The sequence below is a fragment of the Hyaena hyaena genome, unplaced genomic scaffold (genome assembly GCF_003009895.1).
Source record: "Hyaena hyaena isolate Hyena2069 unplaced genomic scaffold, ASM300989v1 scaffold_531, whole genome shotgun sequence".
NCBI lineage: Eukaryota > Metazoa > Chordata > Mammalia > Carnivora > Hyaenidae > Hyaena > Hyaena hyaena.
This window is the reverse complement of record NW_024081164.1, coordinates 319094-337965: the sequence shown is the minus strand read 5'-3', so window position 1 is coordinate 337965 and position 18872 is coordinate 319094. Positions and strand designations below refer to the sequence as shown.

Genomic DNA, 18872 nt, shown 5'->3' with positions numbered 1-18872 from the left:
AGCCATATAAGCTAACCATCTTACTGTGGAGGCAGAAGGTGGGCAATCACGTAAGCAAGCACAGATTGAAGTGATCGCAAAGTTTCTGAGCAAATTCATAAAGACGACCCTGAAGAAAGCTTATCAGTCTCTGACAAACACTGGAGATTAATTGAACACATTCCTGCCTTCCAGAAGTCTCCCATCTTGTGAAGAAGACATCAGACAGTACACAAATAAATATACATGACTGAAAAATGCTACAAAGGAAAGGTAGAGGGGGTTACAAAAATAGAGTAATCAATGTGGTTGATGGGGATGATGATGTCAAAGCAAGGTTCCCTAGAAAGAATTTAACAATATAACTAGGTAAGAAAGAGAACTTATAAAGCAAAGGGAACAGCATATGCCAAAGCTCTAAGGCAGGAACAAGCTACAGCACACTTCAGGAACTGAAGAAAACTAGGCAGGCTTCAGTGCAAAACCAGAAAAAGAGTGGCGTGAGTTGTGACTGAAAAATGCAGGGCTGGCTAAGTCATGGTCAAGAGTCTGGCCATCACTCTACTGGAAGAGAATTCCATCTTCATTGGTAGATGTTGACAGATTTAATTAAGTAGAGGTAATAAAATAATCATATTTTCCTTTCCATCTTTTATTTTTTTTTTAATATTTTTTTTTTATTTATTTCTATGAGAGAGAGAGAGAGAGAGAGAGACAGCGTGAGCAGGGGAGGGTCAGAGAGAGAGGGAGACACAGACTCTGAAACAGGCTCCAGGCTCTGAGCTGGCAGTCAGCACAGAGCCCGATGCGGGGCTCGAACCCACGAGCCGCGAGATCATGACCTAAGCGAAAGTCGGACGCTTAACCGACTAAGCCACCCAGGCGCCCCCCTTTCCATCTTTTAGAAAGATGACTCTACCTTTAATGTCAACAACTGATTGGGAGGAGAATAATTAGGTGCCTATTAAGTAGGCTATTCGAAGTAATCCATAGAAGATGCAGCAGGGTGGCAGTAAAGAAAGAGACAAGTGGTAGATTCAAAAGACAAATTTAAGAGGCAAAAATCATCAGGACTTGGTGATACACTGGAATTGATGAAACTGATCCATTATCAGTCCTTAGAAATCCTAGCACATAAAACACTAAACTGTTTTTAGTAATCAAGCACTGCAGAAAAGTGTAGAAAAGAGTCATCTTCCTGCTGAATTTCCTGGAAGTGTGTCCCATGAAGCTGGGGGCCTCACTCACTTGTACAGCAGGCTGGGGGCCTTCACGGTACACCGGAAACCTTGCTGGGTCTGCACCACCTCGTAGGCATCACAGGGCTCTTCTGCACACTCCATGAAGCCTGCAGAGAAACCATAACACCTCGCTCACGGCTGCTGCTCTGTGGACAACAGTCTTCTCCCCACCTGCCAACCACTCTCAAGGTTTAAAAGAATACACATGCACAAAGAATAGCCCAACACTTTATGCTGCAGAACACTGCTGACATTTCTCCTGGTCTGCTCTTAGAAGAAAAATAAAAAACACATGTCTGTGTTAAATCTTCCAGTCTTAGAACTCTTGAAAAATAGTATACACATACCACTATTGAACTGTTTTCTCCCAGAAAGACACAATAATTTTTTTTTACTATTTTTTACAGAGATGTAATTCAAATAACAAAGTATCCTCTTACAATGCCCAAGGAAGCAGTTTTTAGTATTAAAACTAAATTACTTCAGTGAATGAGATAGCAGTGATACCAAGAGAACTTACTCCCTTAGGCCAGCCAAAGAGAAAGGAGGGTCAAATAAATAAGGCCAAGTCCCCAAGGCTAAACGGAAACAATGGGAAAACCAGAGGGAAGACTAACCCCCAAGGTTAAGGCCTGATGAAAAAGTTTATAAACCCAAAGAAAAGGAAGCAGAGACCCTGAAAGGACCTATTTATGCATTAAACCCAAGCCCAAGTTAATTGGCTTAGAAGTATTGATAATCAGGGTGCCTGGGTGACTCAGCTGGTTAAGGATCCAATTCTTGATTTCAGCTCAGGTCATGATATCACAGTTTGTGAGTTCGAGCCCTGCACTGCGCTCTGCACTTAGGAATTCTCTCCCTCCCTTTGTCTCAAAATAATTAAGTAAGTTTAAAATATATATATATATATATTCATAATCCATCTCAACTGTTTAGTTTACTACTTAAAATCATCCCTACATAATAATAAAGTTGTTAGTTACATATTTGGAACTGCCTATATGATTACAAAGAGAAGAAAAATCACAACATAACAGTCATAACGGCTAACATTTTGGGGTGCCAGATAAAATACCTATTTCTATTACTTCAACAATTTAAATATACTACTTCACAATTTTACAGATAAAAGAAATTTATTTTGTCAAAGAATATTAGTGGCTACTGTTAAAAGTTTACTAAAATTATCCCTTATTACATTTATGTCTCTGCACAGAGATGAAACTTGATTTATGGACTGAGAATGTCTCATCAAAATGAAACTTACCAGTTCCTTCAGACATCCACAGAAACAGAGCTAGGTAGAGGCCAAACGTGTCAAATTTCAGTGCTCAGAGAACACTTTGAAACAAAACAAAGCACTGCTTCCACAATGCAGAGACCACTGTACTAACCTGACCCAAGAGCAACTAGGATTACCTTGATAGAAGTCTTCATCATCTTCTTCATGTTGATAAGTCTGTTCTTGGATGGGATTTTTTCTGTAAATCCGTCCACCAATCCTTACAAGCTGTGGGCGCAGAACTTCCATGATACTTTCTCCCAATAGTGTTCTAGTGAAATCCTGAAAAATAAATGATCACCTTCCCTTGTTTTAATCAGAAATAAAACCCCTCTCTCTATTATATCGATCATTATGCAACTGGACATCTGTTCAAAGTACATACTAAGCAAAAGTAGCCCTATTTCCATTAGATTTCCCCTATCTGCAAGCTGTTTTAAGGAAGTTGCTACATTCCCACAATAGTATTCCATTTCTGGATCACTCTCGACAGTAATTTGTTTTTAAAGATTTTACTTTTAAGTAATCTCTACACCCAACATGAGGCTCAAACTCACAACCCTGAGATTAAGTCGCATGCTCCATGGACTGAGCCAGCCAGGTGCCCAGGTGACTCTAAACAGTAATTTGTAAACTATTTCAGCACTCCAAGAAAAGGTAATTAAAAGGTACTCAGCCTGGAGGTCCTGGGTGGCTCAATCGTTTGGGCATCAACTCTTGATTTCGGCTCAGGTCATGATCTCAAAGTTCATGGGTTCAAGCCCCTTATCCACACTTTCAGGAGCCTGCTTGGGATTCTCTCTCTCTCTCTCTCTCTCTCTCTCTCCACCCCTACTCCATGCACGTGTGTGTGCACACGCGCACACACTCTCTCTCAAAATAAATAAACAAAAAAAGTATTCAGCCCTCTATATACAGGCTATCCATGACTTTGTAAGAATAGAAGTGTATTTATTACTTTAATTAACTAAAGGGAGTAAGAAACGACCTTCTGTTTATCTAACCATTTACTAAATGTGTCACCCTTTTTATCCAGCATGATAATTAAGAGGATTAGGAATGTGTAGTACACATTCCTTTGCGGGGGGGGGGGGGGGGGGGGGGNTAATACTTTTACAGATGCCAGAATCATAAACCTCAAAATTAGATCCAGTTACCCATCAAAACAGTTAAAATAAGACTTAACCAACATGGTTCTTCAAACCAACACATTGCTGAGCAGAGGAATCCATTTTCTACAGGCCACTACCCAAAAACTGTACATCACTCTCTGAGAAGCGAAGCTTCTAGTCACCACTTAATAAATCATGAATTAAGAAAGTAAAGGTTCTTTATGGGCTAGCTGTGGTTAAGTTCAACCCATGTTCCTACCACATATGTTATGTAGTCTTGAAGCCCAAAATTAGAGAGATCCTCCAACAAACCCAACCAATTCTTACTAAATATACTAAAGTTCAATCCAGTCCTCAGCAAGTCAGTCACTTTAATGGGTAATTTGCTTCCAGAACCAAGTAGAGATTTCGCGTTGCGAGAAATAGCATAGAAGGTAAACAGACTTGAAGACAGGCATAATTAGCAACAGTTCAATGGCATTACATCGTAGTGCCCTATTCCCCCAGGACCTCACAAAATAAATAAAGGCCCTTGACAAAGGTAGTTTAATGTTTAGGCCGGGCCCTGAGACCATGAGCTCTGGAGTGAGAGCGAAGTGACTCAAAGACAGCAAACTTCATCTGCCTTTCCCATTCGGCACTGACCAGTCTACAAGAATGCTCTGAAAGAAGAGGGGGAGGGGGATAAACAATTTAACCCTGCTTCGTGGTAGTCTGGAGAGAAGACAGCAGAAGGCCTGAAATGTGGGGGAAGCTAACGCCCCGAATCATAAAAGCAAGCAAAAAAAAAAGCGAATACACCAAATCGACTGAAGAGAAAAGAACTCCAGGAGCTGCAGACAAACCGCGCTAACGCCGGGGTAAACCGAAGGAACCGGAAGTCCTCTCCCAGAGCGCGTCCACAGCTACTCTCCACCCTGGCCACGCCCACAAACGCGAGCGCGCGCACGCCGGCGCGGTTTCCTTCCGCGCGGGCGCGCGCACGCCGCCGTCCTCGTCGCTGTAAACGCTGCCGCTCCGGTTGGCTCTGGGGGCGGGGCTGTAGGGGAAAGTGCCAAATCCTCTGAGGTAAGTGTTCGAGGGCTCAGGTGGCAGGGAGCTGACCCCTGGGATCCTACCTGCAGGGACTATTAAAATGGAGAAGATAGGAGGAGAAACTGGAGCCTGCTGGAGAGGAAGCGTAAGGAAATTGCCTCAGGCCGCGCCGCACTAGGTGCGCATGCGGGCCGAAGGGCGGCGCCTGCGCAATGGGGCGGCGCCGGTGGCGTCGCCCCCTTAGGACCGAGCGGAGAAGGAGGAGGTAGTGTGCCTGGGAGTTAGTGGGGAAACGGCCAGCGTTCTGACCCCTCCCCATTCTAGGCCTTTTCTCTCCACCCGACCTAGTTTTAGCTGCAGCATCCATTTCGGTGGTAGTCCAGCTGTTTTGAGGGGAACCCGATGGAAAGATTTGTTGATGATGGAATTTAGTGACTGCTTGTAATAATTTGCCATTGTACCAGTGTCCTTCCTTCAGCGTCTTTCATCAGGAGACTTCTTCTAAAAGGAGGCTTCTTTTTTAAAAAGTAGGCATATATCTGATAGGAAGTAAAGTTTATTTATACGAGGTCATCCCTGTCGTAAAGTAAATGTTTGATCATTCTCTCACTGTGGACATAGCTATGCCGTGTCCCCCAAAATAACACTGCGCTCCTGTGGGTGTCTCTACTGCCAATAGACTCAGTCCTTTATAAGGTTAAACCCCACATTAGATTACTTCATCTACTCATTAAACAGAATTTTGCTGAGAACCTACTTTGGGCCTGGCAGCCTAGTGTGGGAGGGCGTTGTGTTAATTCTGTAGGTCTGCAGAAAGACAAAGAAAAAAAAAAACCGGTAGTGGACCAACTCTCATGACACCCCACTTGTCTTTCCCATGCATGTAGCCTTTGCTGAGCCACCAGCCCAGTGTTCGATCATTGTTCGTTATTCATTCAGGAAACGATGTGATCCAGGTTCTGTTGCTAGACCTTGAAGGTGGAAAGACAACTTGTTCCCCCTTTCCTAGATCACAGAATTCTTTCTAAACTCATGAACCTTCAAATGGAAGTATGAAGTGGGTTAATGGAGGAGGGCATTTTCCCTCTTGCTGAACAGACCCTTTCCCCTCTAGTAGCTGGCTGACTGTCAAATGGAGAGAATTAAAACTTTTCCCATAGTAAATGTGTTGGGACATAACTATGAATGAAAAACTGAGATCTGCAAAGGGGAATAAAAGATTCAAGAGTAAATATCCATTACTAATTTTGGATAGCTAATATTAAGTGTTTGCTATGCCTGAAACTATTCTAAATGCTTTAGTTAAATGTTAACCTTTGTGACACCTTTCTGAGGGTAGTACTACTCTTATCCACATTTCAGACATGAGGTGACTGAGGAACACAAAGGTTAAGTGATTTGTCCGGAGCTGTAACAGCGAATTAAATAGCGAAACCAGGACGTGAACCTAGGCCGAGAGGCTTCAGAGTCTGTCCTCTTAGTAGCTTTCACATGGCACGTGATATGCCCACAGAGCCATTGCTTGAAAAATGTCACAGCATATAAGCTAACATTTCTATAGTTTGGTTTTGTTTAGTCATCTATAAAATGAGGGAATTGGATTAGATGACCTTTAAGGAATCTTGTGGTTCCTGTGAAATGTTTAATTCATTTAGCAAACATGCATTTAAATCAACAGCTGCTTAATATAAGCCAAGCATTGTGTTTGGTTCTGATGACCAGAATGCCTGCCTTCATAAAGCAATTACAAAACAGGATATATTATTAGTTTCACTTGAACTCCTCTTTACCATCTGCTGATAGCATGCAAAATTCAACCTGAATCTTTAAAGCTAGAAATTACTTAGGTGTATTATTCTATCTCTGCAGAAAACTGCTTACCTATGTAAAGGTAGCTTTGTGCTAATTATGCACTCCAGTTTTCAACCTTAGCTGCTTTGTGTATTGAATGATAGTGGTTCTGAGTTTGAAAGAAAATGGGATGAAAGGGAATTCCTTTGATTATCCTCAGCTTAGAAGTCACACTGTGTCTAGCCTTTGAAGCTGTCCTCACTCTGGCAGTCCCTAAGGAGCTCTGCTGAGCCACTGATTTCAAAATATAAAGTATCCCTTGCATTTGCAACTGAATAGAGCATTTATCAAGGTGCAGGGAAAAAAAGTTGGAGTTTTAAGCCTTAGGTAAGGTATATAAACACTTCACAGTAGGTTCTGCTCTGAACTGATGGGAAATGAGACTGAGTACCTCTCCAAAAGATGGCTAAATTATCTGTATACTTTATTTGAATCCCAACAAGAATCCACTTAGAAATTTAGACCAGGTCCATTACTACTTAAGTTCTGTGTAAAAGAGCATTTAAGAACCTGTCGAGTTATATTTTAAGCTAGTGTTACCCAAAGGACTGGATATGAATCCAACTTGAAATGTTGTTGGCTCTATGAATATGATTTGGAAAGTTATAGAGGTCAGAGAAAAAAGAAAAGCTGATCTAATAGCAAGATTGACAATGACCTTAATCAATTTGTATTGTTAAATAGGCCAACATTCTAATTATACCAGTTGCCTTACTGTTCCCATAACTCCCTTCAGTTTTTTTTTGTTTTTTGTTTTTTTTTTTTTAAATTTTTTTTTTTTTAATGTTTTATTTATTTCTAGGAGAGAGAGAGAGACAGCGTGAGCAGGGGAGGGTCAGAGAGAGAGGGAGTCACAGACTGAAACAGGCTCCAGGCTCTGAGCTGGCAGTCAGCACAGAGCCCGACGCGGGGCTCGAACCCGAACCGCGAGATCATGACCTGAGCGAAAGTCGGACGCTTAACCGACTAAGCCACCCAGGCGCCCCCCTTCAGTTTTAATCAGTATTAGTTATGGGCATATGATGAAATCAGAAACTAAACTCTGCTTCCCTAACAGCCTTAAAATCATCATCACAAAATTAAGGAAACAGAACACCAGCATTTCAGAAATGCACAGTATATCATTTTTCTTGCTAGGAAACTGGATTGTGTATATATATGGGATTTATACCAGCATAGTATTTTCTCATTTTTTCTATTTTTTCAAAAATAAGTTCTGACTTTTGTAACATGTTTTTATTTTGCAACTAGCAAAAAAAAGAAAAAATCAGCTAAAATCCTGGGCCATTAAAGAGAGAAATTCATTTTTAAAATCCTTTTAAAGTCATTTTTTTTAAATTGAGGTAAAATTCACATAAAATTAACCATTAGCCATTTTAAAGCATACAATTCAGTATAAAGTCATTTTTTAGTCTAAATACTAAAGCTGTGCTATCCAGTACAGTAATCACTAGCCACATGTGACTATTTAAATTTCAATTAATATTTAATAAAATTTTATTTGTTTAATTATTTATTTTTGAGACAGAGAGAGACACTGAGTATGAGCGGGGGAGGGGCAGAGAGAGAGGGAGACACAGAATCTGAAACAGGCTCCAGGCTCTGAGCTGCCAGCACAGAACCCAATGCGGGGCTTGAATCCATGAACCACGAGATCATGACCTGAGCCGAAGTCGGATGCTTAACCAACTGAGCCACCCAGGCGCCCCTAAATAAAATTTTAAAATAGTTTTTCAGGGGTGCCCAGCTGGTTCTGTCAGTGGAGCATGTGACTCTTGATGTTGCAGTTGTGAGTTCAAGCCCCACATTTGGTGTAGAGATTACTTAAAATTTTTTTTAATTAAATTAAAATACATTTCTTCAGTCACACTATTTTAATAGCCACAGAAGGTTGATGGCTATCATATTTCACAGCACAGAAATAGAATATTAGAACATCTCCATCATGGCAGAAAATTCTGACATAATGCTCACCATTCTTTTTAGAAAACGTACATTGTTTTAGAATCTTAAGTAAACATGTAATATAAGCTTCAGTGGCAAAAGTAGTATTTTTGTTTTGAACTTCTGTAAGGAATCGTGTATTCAGTACAGATTTTCTCATTTACATGTAGGCTTTCTGATTTTTTTGATATGACATAGGGTTTAAACACAGCTGCTGTATTCATCATAGATGGTGAATTCAGCTATCCGTTTCGTGAGCTACTTTGTTCTGATTTGGGGATGCCACCAAGTGACCAATTTGGGTATTACATTTGGATGAAAAAGTTTTTAAAACATTTTTAATGAAAGGGCAAATATGTATTTCCTAACCAATTCCCTTTCCTTGAGAACAGAACACAGTGTTATTCTGGAATTTTATTTGGAAAATTTTATAAGTGAATTTTTTGGTGTGGCTTGGTCAGGACGTAGCCAAGACAAACTGTCCTATGAGGCTTGTTGTTTTATCCTCGTATAATTTATTTCCTCAGTCAAATTGCTATCTTGGCACTGCCATATCACCCCTCCATAACCCATAAATCACTCACAGTCGATTCCAGGCGATATAAACAGTTTGCTGATGGTAGGAAGTAGTGTTTTAAGTAGAAAAACAGAATAAACATATTTTCACTAAAAATCCTGAGATTTTGGCCTGAGGCATTAGTAAAAGATTGCAGAAGTAGAAAGGATAGAAAAAAGGGGAGCTAATACTAAACTATATGCTGGCTTTTATGGCACCTAGAATGAAATGTCGTCAATCTCACTTCCATAAACTTGCCAATTGCTGTTTTTCTTTCTCTGTAGTGAAGTGAGAATTCTGCTAGAGAGGAAATGGCTGCCTCTTCATCATCCTCCTCAGCTGGTGGGGTCAGTGGAAGTTCTGTCACAGGATCTGGTTTCAGTGTCTCAGACCTTGCCCCACCACGGAAAGCCCTTTTCACCTACCCTAAAGGAGCTGGAGAGATGTTAGAAGGTGATCTCATGCTGCTTTTTGCTGAATAATTGGATTCTGACCTGCAATGAATATTAATTGTAAAGAAGCTATTAAGTGGATTAGAGACGAGTGTGCACTGATTTCAGCTTCACATTTCATCTCTTGTCCCCATTTCAAAATGTTATGTTCAAAACACACATCCTTCTCCAGAATCAAAGTTTTGGAGCTGAAAAAGATTTTGTTGATCAAGGAAGTCATCTAGACTTATTTAGACCCAGAACAGTTAAAGTGATTTGACCATGTTAAAGGCAAGTTCAGCACTAGAACCAGGAATTCTCTTGACCTCCTGCTCCAGTTTGCTTTTCCCTGGCACCAGTCTGCCTCCCTATGATGAGTAGGTTTGATGTGTTTTTTCCAATGTAATTAATCAGATAGATTAACCTCATCAGATAGGTTCTAAGAGGAAAACTAATACACTCCTCTTATATATGAAGAGGACTCTCCTGGCCATTGCAGGACAGTGCTGTGTGGTTTTTCTAGCGCTAGAGCTGGATTTGCTTCAGATCATCCACCATCTTACTCAGCACACATTTGCAAACTGGCTGGCTGAGATCAGAGCATAAGCTGTAAGCACAAAACTGCATTGATCCCCAAAATTCAGTGGATACATGTCACTTTAGGAGCTAGACCAATAAATTCTTAATAGGGAGCATAAAATCACCGGAAGGGCTTATTTAAAATGCACATTTCTGGCCCATCTTAGAGATTCTGAATTAGTCTAGGGTGCAGTATAGGAGTCTGCCTTTTGACTAACTTCTTACGAAAGAATGATCCATAACTATTAAACTGTTTGTGATACTTTGAAAAAAGTCAGCAAAGAACATACTATGGTTTCAAAATCTACCTGATTATAGCACTTTTGTGCTTAGTTATATATTGATCTTTTTTGCTTTAAATTGCAAATCTTGGTAAGTATATTTAAAAACCAATCTGGAAATCTCTGAGAAAGGTACAAACTATAGTTAGGCGTCAGCTTTTTAGGGTGAACTTTATTCACTTATGTCAGGTAAAAAGAATTGTGGCTTAAACCAAAACAGAAGAATCATGAGAAGACTGGGACCATAAGGCTCTCTAGAATTTGTTGAAATCACGATTAGTGAATTAGACAGCCAGGTTAGTGTAGTTATAGTGATACATCTGCAGCGGACGTACTTCTGTCTTTGCCTTTTTGTTTTCTTCACTTGTGTTAATAGAATACTCAAGTTGGTATCACTGAGTCTGGACGTAGTGAACAATTGGGGCCTTGTTTACCATATGTGGCACTAGAAATACATTATGACTTCAACTATATGCAGCAGACACCTGGTATTAAGGAAGTTGCCTACAAAAATCAAAAGTTGGAGGCACTTTAATTGCTTAATGAGTTTTATAGCAGCAGAAGAGGAATCGGTGTTTAACATCGGACTCTAAGATTAAAGTCATTTAAATTCTAGCTATAGGAGGAATTCAATACAGGAGGTACCTCCTTATTCTCAAAGCTATAAGCGTTCTGTATCAGTATACACCAGATTACTTGGAAACATTAAAGAAGAAAGGCTACTGAGATTAGTCTGAATGCTGATGTTCTAACAGGTTTCAGCTCTGTCCATGTTTATTCCATCTGAGTGTGCTTCATGGAAAAATGTATTGGCTTTCTGTTGTAGAATGAATTTGTATTAGCTTTAAATTCAGAGGGCACAGTTTTGATTCCTTTTCTTAGGTTTAAAGTTTTAGCTATATTTTAAAGCTACTTACACTTGAAGACAAACCGTGAAAAATTAGAGATGGTAATTCCTGAACTGTTCTGGTCAAATCAGGAATGTTAAATTGAAAAAAGAGTACTCCCAAGTGAAAGCTAATAAGGATGTTGGATTTGGAAGCATCTTCTACCATGTTTGTAGGTGATACTATTATGCAACTAATCTAATACACATGTAACTGACCAGCTTTCTTACAGTAGTTTAATTGAATATGAAAATAGAGTAGGAAAAGTTGCCTTTTCAGAGAAGGAAGAAAGGCAATCAGGAGCCAAGATTGGGTACTGTTTATAACAGGGCCAAGTTGATTTTGCATCTTCCTAAGTATAAGGATAATAAACCAAAATAATGTACTAAACCTTATGAATCAACTTTTTCACGCATCCATTCTGTAACAGACACCTCAGATAATCAACATATACATGGTCCCCAACTTACTGATATTTCAAACTAGGACTTTTTTTTACTTTACTATGGTGCAAAAGCCATATGCGTTTAATAGAGACATACTCCGAGTATTGAATTTTGATCTACTCCTGGACTAGCGATATTTGGTCTAACACTCTCTCGGGATGCTGGGCAGGGGCTGGGAGCCACAGTTCTCAGAGACAAAGTCACCAGGATAGACAACCGATAATGCCATTGTGTACCCATACAACCATTTCTGGTTTTCACTTTCAGTACAGTAGTCAATAATTTACACAAGATATTTAACACTTTATTATAAAATAGGCTTTGTGTTAGATGATTTTGCCCAACTGTAGGCTAATTGAAGTGTTCCAAGCACATTTAAGGTAGGCTAGGCTAAGTTATGATGTTCAGTAGATGAGGTGTATTAAATGATTTTTGGGGGGTGCCTGCCTGGCTCAGTCTTGTGAAGCATGTGACTCTTGGTCTCAGGGTTGTGCGTTTGAGCCCCACACTGGGTGTAGAGATTACTTAAAAAAAATAAAATCTTGGGGCGCCTACGCGGCTTAGTCGGTTGAGTTGCCAACTTTGGCTCAGGTCATAATCTCACAGTTTGTGAGTTCAAGCCCCGCGTCAGGCTCCCTGCTGTCAGCACACAGCTCACTTTGGATCCTCTGTCTCCCTCTCTATCTGCCCCTACCCTGCTCTAGCTCTCTCTCTCTCTCTCTCTCAAATATCAATAATAAAGTTGAAAATAAAAATAAAAACTTTTTTTTAATGTTTTACTTATTTCTGAGAGAGAGAGACAGCATGAGCAGGGGAGGGTCAGAGAGAGAGGGAGACACAGAATCTGAAAAAGGCTCCAGGCTCTGAGCTGTCAGCACAGAGCCCAATGCGGGGCTTGAACCCACGAACCGTGAGATCATGACCTGAGCTGAAGTCGGATGCCTAACCGACAGCCACGCAGGCACCCCAAAAATAAAATCTTTTAAAAAATGGATTTTCAACTTGATATTCTTAGCTTAGGATGGGTTTATCAGGATGTAACCCCATCATAAACCGAAGAAGATCTATACAGCAGTTTTTGGCATTCGTCCTGCCCTTGGCTAAGATTGTCCTCACCCAGTTTAGTGAGCAAATTAGATACTGCCTTTCAGCCCAGAAGTAACTGAAGTTTAGTGACATTGTAGGCTACTGAAGTACAAATTACCTGGCATGGTCTAATTTCCTGCTGTGAGGTAATACTCTTTTAAATGAATTTGATAGCCTCCTATTTATTGGAGTTGGCATGGTGTTAGATTTGGGCAATTTACTGAACTTTTCACTACTTACAACCTTTGCTTGTCCCTTAAGAGGAAAGCTGATGTATTGCTGCTCGGTGTGTTACAAAGGGTTTGATTACAATTTCTGAATAGAAGATGAATTGCCCCAGGCTGACTCCTCTCTAGAGAAATTCCAGGCTTAAGATTGGTACAGATATCACATCTAATAGGATGTGGCTAAGAAGCAGTGGACTTTGTGGTTAATACAGAGCTGCAAATCAACGACAGTGTAGTAAAGTGATATGCAGGTGCCTTTCTAAAAGATTAGCTTACATCTTTTTGCTTTGAAGTTCATTGCGAAGGGAAATATGCAAATATTGTAACTTAAGCATTTTATCCTAATAGCACCTGTGATTAAATGTAAGTGTGAGGTAGCACTTCCAGGAGCTTCCAAATACATCTTGGCCTGATCTTTATAGCCTATAATCTCCACTGCCTTGCGTGAAGTGAGATCCTAAAGTTTAGGATCAAACTACCTGAGAAGTGGACTCTAATTCTCTATGCTTTGCTCTTTCTAAAATAAAAGAGTTATAATTTGACTCTTTAAGCGAGGGTATGAATAGGATAATGAACACTGGCATATTACATAATAAACTGGACAGTCAATATAAAATTTAGTTAATTGAAAATAAATTTTTTTTTGCTCAGTTTAGATTATCTGCCCACAAATGACTTTCATTCCGCCAGAAGAATGGGGTGGGAGGAAGGGATTGGATATTATACACCATATAGTTCAAAATGTAGAAAAGAGGTTGAATTTAAAGAATGTAGCTCTTTGGGCACCTAGGTGGCTCAGTCGGTTAAGCACCTGACTTCAGTTTAGGTCATGATCTCACGGTTCGTGGGTTCGAGCCCCATGACGGGCTCTGAGCTGACAGCTAGCTCAGAGCCTGGAGCCTGTTTCAGATTCTGTGTGTCCCTCTCTCTCTGACCCTCCTCTGCTCACGCTGTCTCTCTCTCTCAGAAATAAATAAAAAACATTACAAAAAATTTTAAAGAATGTAGCTCTCTTCCTAAAGTTTGTAACACTTTATGAAATAATATTTTGAAATAATATATAATGTTAATGCATACATTAATACATAATTCTGTATGAAAGCAATTACATTTTCATTTCTTTGTTACATGAATTTTGAATATAATGTTGGACAGAAACCCTCTTGTTTGTATATTCAAGCCGTTTGGATACAATATCTATGGTTTTATTGTTCACCATTTTAATCTTTTTTTTTTTTTTTTTTCCAGTAAGCTCTAGGCCCAACCTGGGGCTTGAACTCAGGACCCCAAGATCAAGAGTCGCATATGCTACCAATGGAGCCAGCCAGGCACCCATTCACCCAGTTAATCTTAAAAATAAAACTGTTCCATTATTTTACCAGCAAAAAATGGGTTTATTCAAGAATAGCAGAGAATTGTAACTGGGGACAAGTAAGCTACAGCAAAACCATAGGCAAGTCCAGAGAACATAGGAGAGGCAAGGGGGGAGTTAGGAGAGACTATTATAAACAAAAAGTCCTTGGGGTGCCTGGGTGGCTCAGTTGGTTGAGCGTCCAGCTTCGGCTCAGGTGATGATCTTGCAGTTCATGAGATCAAGCGCCTCTTTGGGCTCTGTGCAGACAGCTAGCTCAGAGCCTGGAGCTTGCTTCAGATTGTGTATCTCTCTCTCTTTCTCTCTGACCCTCCCCTGCTCACACTGTCTCTGTCTATCAAAAATAAATAAAAACATTAAAAAAATAAATAAAAAGCCCATTGGCACAAACTAGGCATTTGTGAAGTGTAATGGCTTTTCATTGGCTGAGCTGTGACAGTTTCTCCTTGGCTAGGCTGTTGCCTGGCAAGGAGGAAAACCTTTCTTCATCCTGCTGGGGTGGCAAAATAATAGGCTTCCTTCTTCCTGCTGGGAAAGCAAGATTTGCCTCTACCTGTTGGAGTCTGCAATTGACCCTGAGTGTTAGGTCTTGAGAGCTCCCCCTTCTGGCCTCCTGACTCTATTTGAAATGAGGTTTCCTTTTATTTCTACAACCATGACTTCTGAAACCAGGTCAGCCTTGTGTGAAACTCAGCACGAAGCCAGAATGTGTTAGTCCTGTCTCATTGTCACTTAATGGCCGACTGACACACCAGCTTGTGACTGATGGGTGAGTGCTTGACACCTAGTAGTGCTGACATGAACTGCCACCTTAAAAAAGACAGCTGTGTCCTCTCCCTCCATTTGTTTTAGGATTTTTGCAATATGACACCTTCCCCACATGGTTTCTGCTTCTAAAAGTCACATTTTCTTTCTTTTTTTTTTTTTTTTTAATATTTTTACTTATTTCTAGGAGAGAGAGAGAGAGACAGCGTGAGCAGGGGAGGGTCAGAGAGAGAGGGAGATACAGACTCTGAAATAGGCTCCAGGCTCTGAGCTGGCAGTCAGCACAGAGCCCAACGCGGGGCTCGAACCCAAGAACCATGAGATCATGACCTAAGCGAAAATCGTACGCTTAACCGACTAAGCCACCCAGGCGCCCCTAAAAGTCACATTTTTTTATATGAGCTGTGTGTCTTTGGGGAATATATTTTGCTGTATCAGCCCTTGCCTGACAATAACATGAACTAGCTTATGTTTCACAGTCCTCTTCCAAGTGCTGTTGTGACTGAGTTAGCTACCTTCTTGTTGCCAGTTCTTGGCACCAGCACAATGCTTGGTTCTGAAATTGCACCATACTCTTATCGCCATCCAAATTGCAGTGTTTTGGTTCAGTTGGAAAATCAAGGTTACAATTTGCGTTTACAAAATAAAATTTCCCAGCAGTGCTTTGTGATGGTCACAGTGATGTAATTTGATAAATTAAAAATCAACAACAGCTATTTTTCCCTCAGTTTTACTTTTCAGAATGAAAATGATACAGAGTTTTGGTGTACCTTTGTATTTGGATAGCACAGGAGCCATGTGGCCAAACGGGTCAGATGTCAGTGTTTGCCTGACATGCAGAATAAGAGAACAGTAAGAAACTGTCAGGTTAGGAGGGGAGAAATGTTGACCGGGACATCACACTGAGGTTTCTTATTTTTGTTTTTTTAAGCATTATTTTTAAACTTTGAAACAAGTAGAGGGACTGTTTTAATATTCTAGGTATAGAAATAGTTTTCATAGCTGAGAACTGTTAGTTCTAAATGAAACAGAAGCCCTCTTTGTAAACACTGAAAACTGGACCCTGAATGCGAAAGCAGGGAAAAGAATGGACACGTTTGCTTGGTTTATCAGAAGCCATAAAACCCTTAAAGCAGATTAAAACTTTTTCTCTTTTGCTTATAGATGGCTCTGAGAGATTCCTCTGTGAGTCTGTTTTCAGTTACCAAGTGGCATCTACGCTTAAACAGGTGAAACATGGTAAGCACATGAGTGTCGTATGCTTAACTGTGAGAATAAGTTATGGGGCGGGGGGGGGGGGGGGGGGGGGGGGGGGATGGAAGAGGAGATTCAGAAGGGTCAGTGTGCTTTATGATAAAAACTCCTGAAACTCAGCAGGGCTATTTAAGTGAACTTTCTGAATTACCTGCAGACAACAACGTTCTGTGGTCTTTTAGTATACGTGCTGCTGAAGTGAGAACAACATTCTACAGTCTTAAGCCAGACATCATGTCCACAGTGAGGCGCAAAGCTGAAGTCAGAGGTGTTAGTTTTCTAGAGGAGACTCTGCTTCCTGCCCTTCTTGTGTTGCTTTCCCTTCTCCTTTCTGAAACCTTTTATTGTTCTCCACTGCTTACAATCATCATCTTCATCTTCAAGTATTTACATGATACCGTATTGTCTGTCTGGATGCTGGGGAGCCTGGACTCTAAGTTCCTGGTGCACCTTTTCTGCGGCCTTCATTTATGCCTCAGGGAACTGTGTTCCCCCACCGGACCATTTCTCCATTCAAGGCATAATGTAGGAAGAAAAGCTGCAATTGCCTGGATTTCTAGGATTTTAGTATACAAATTGCTATGGCATGGAGGGTACATACCCCTTGGTTTTCTGTGTGTGTATGTGTGTGTGTGTGTGTGTGTGTGTGTGTGTGTGTGTTTAGATTAAGTCTTCTGACCAACAAAGAATAAGACCTCAACACTTGAATATTAAGGGAAAAAACCCTTCTAGAAATTATTTTTATTTTAATTTTTTTTTAATATTTTTTTATTTCTAGGAGAGAGAGAGAGAGAGACAGCGTGAGCAGGGGAGGGTCAGAGAGAGAGGGAGACACAGACTCTGAAATAGGCTCCAGGCTCTGAGCTGGCAGTCAGCACAGAGCCCGACGTGGGGCTCGAACCCACGAACGGCAAGATCATGACCTAAGCGAAAGTTGGACGCTTAACCGACTAAGCCACCCAGGCGCCCCTAGAAATTATTTTTAAACCAGTCATCATGTCGGTGGGTGGTGACTGTCTGGTGGGAGATATGTTGTGTTATATATTGCCTCCCTGACTCTTACAGATCAGCAAGTTGCTCGGATGGAAAAATTAGCTGGTTTGGTCGAAGAGCTGGAGGCAGATGAGTGGCGGTTTAAACCCATCGAGCAGCTGCTGGGGTTCACACCCTCTTCAGGTTGACCTTGCCCGGAAGGCCGCCTCTGGTGCACAGCAAGTGCAGGGCCAGCGAGGGACTTTTCTTGCAGCTTACGCGGCCATCCAGAGATTCACAGCTCCATCGCTGAATTGTTAATTCACATCCATGCTTGGTTTTTCTGTATCTGTCCACAAGCAACAAATACTTAAATGTGTGATCTCGCAGGGAAAATTTTTGTTTATTTGTTTTAAAAAAGTAATTGAGAATCAGAATAAGACAATCGGCATCAGAGAACCTGAAGGTTTGGGTTTAAGAGATATTTATAAAACGTCACAAGCCAGGTAGGACGCCTGCCAGAATTGGCCAACTGAATGACGTCTCTCCTGTCATTCATGCAGTGCCTGAAATCCTCATCGGTCAAATCCAAGATCAGGATCTGGAGTTACACAACACAGCATTTCTGACCTAAAACAGTTCTTCTTGCAGATGAATGTGATTTCAACTCAGGACCTGTCCAAATGAGGAATTTTAAGATGTTCGGGGGTTTTTCTATTTTTAGACATCTAATTCTATAGATTCTAACTTTTTCTAACCTCTTCTAGACATGCCAAATGCTGGCAAAAAGAATTACTTTTTGAATGTTGAAGCACTTGTAAAAATGAATCCGTGAGCAAAATCCTTTTAAACAGAGAAATCCTGAGTTCATCTTGTTGGTGGGCTCAAGCAATTCCGTAGCAAATAAATCCTTTGAAAGAGTTCCAAATTGGTTTCTTTGTCCTTTCAAAGTCTCAGGGCTTTGGGATACCGGGAAGAGGTCAAATTACTTTTTATAAGGAAGGAATCTAAAAACATTTCTCCTAAGCATATGATAGATTTCCTTTATCCCAGGGATATTTGTCTTTACAGAACTGTATGAACTTAGTAGGTTGGGGCTTTTTTGTTTGTTTGTTTTTTATTTTAGAGAACGAGTGTGTGCACACAAGCTGGGGAGAGGAGCAGAGGGAGAGAGAGAAGAGTATCTTAAGCAGGCTTCTTGGTCAGCACAGAGCCCAACTTGGGGCTTAATCCCATGACCCTGGGATTATGACCTGAGCCAAAATCAGGAGTTGAATGCTCAACCAACAGAACCACCCGGGCACCCCAAATTTAATAGGTTTTTACACCAGGATATGGAAAAACCTGGAAAGCTAAGAGATATACTTTGTTCTCCCTCATGGGACCCCGGGGTGCACACTGTACACTTAGGAAAATCATTTATTTTAAATTGTATGCTAGCTTTGCCTTGATAACATTTGTCTTTCTCCTCCTTAATAACTTGTACTCAATCTGCTTAGAGTTGTGTAATTATGAATAAGCATAATCCCAGTAGCAACTGGCCCTAATCTGAGGAGTTCAAAACGTTTAACA

The 18872-nt window shown here is 40.7% G+C and overlaps 2 protein-coding genes across 8 annotated transcripts in view; one reads left to right on the top strand and one right to left on the bottom strand.

The window, feature by feature from the left end:
* Positions 1-4821, bottom strand: part of ASCC1 (activating signal cointegrator 1 complex subunit 1) — a 105197-nt gene extending 100376 nt beyond the window's left edge. For 3 of the 6 annotated variants that reach the window (XM_039255540.1, XM_039255537.1, XM_039255539.1), the window contains exons 1-3: positions 4733-4821; positions 2640-2784; positions 1228-1327 (exon numbers count right to left, since the gene is read on the bottom strand). In XM_039255540.1, the coding sequence (XP_039111471.1) occupies positions 1228-1327; positions 2640-2751 (212 nt within the window). In that variant the 5' untranslated portion in view covers positions 2752-2784; positions 4733-4821. Of the gene's footprint in view, positions 1-1227; positions 1328-2639; positions 2785-3873; positions 4049-4413; positions 4610-4732 lie in introns of those variants that run through there. The other 3 variants (XM_039255541.1, XM_039255538.1, XM_039255542.1) reach the window with 3 other exon arrangements.
* ANAPC16 (anaphase promoting complex subunit 16) lies at positions 4581-18228 on the top strand. Of its 2 annotated transcripts, none has more exons than XM_039255543.1 (4): positions 4581-4682; positions 9285-9453; positions 16239-16313; positions 17394-18228. In XM_039255543.1, the coding sequence occupies exons 2-4, from the start codon at positions 9312-9314 to the stop codon at positions 17507-17509; spliced, it is 333 nt and encodes a 110-aa protein (XP_039111474.1). In that variant the 5' UTR covers positions 4581-4682; positions 9285-9311; the 3' UTR covers positions 17510-18228. The 2 variants fall into 2 exon arrangements, with proteins under 2 accessions (XP_039111474.1, XP_039111475.1); XM_039255544.1 differs by lacking the exon at positions 4581-4682 and adding an exon at positions 4838-4914.
* The last annotated feature ends 644 nt before the right edge of the window (positions 18229-18872 follow it).

Coding starts and splice junctions, on each gene's coding strand:
- ANAPC16 (XM_039255543.1), top strand. CDS start 9,312: ATGGCTGCCTCTTCATCATCCTCCTCAGCTGGTGGGGTCAGTGGAAGT. Junction 9,454..16,238: donor AGCTGGAGAGATGTTAGAAG/GTGATCTCATGC, acceptor TTTTGCTTATAG/ATGGCTCTGAGAGATTCCTC. Junction 16,314..17,393: donor GCTTAAACAGGTGAAACATG/GTAAGCACATGA, acceptor TGACTCTTACAG/ATCAGCAAGTTGCTCGGATG.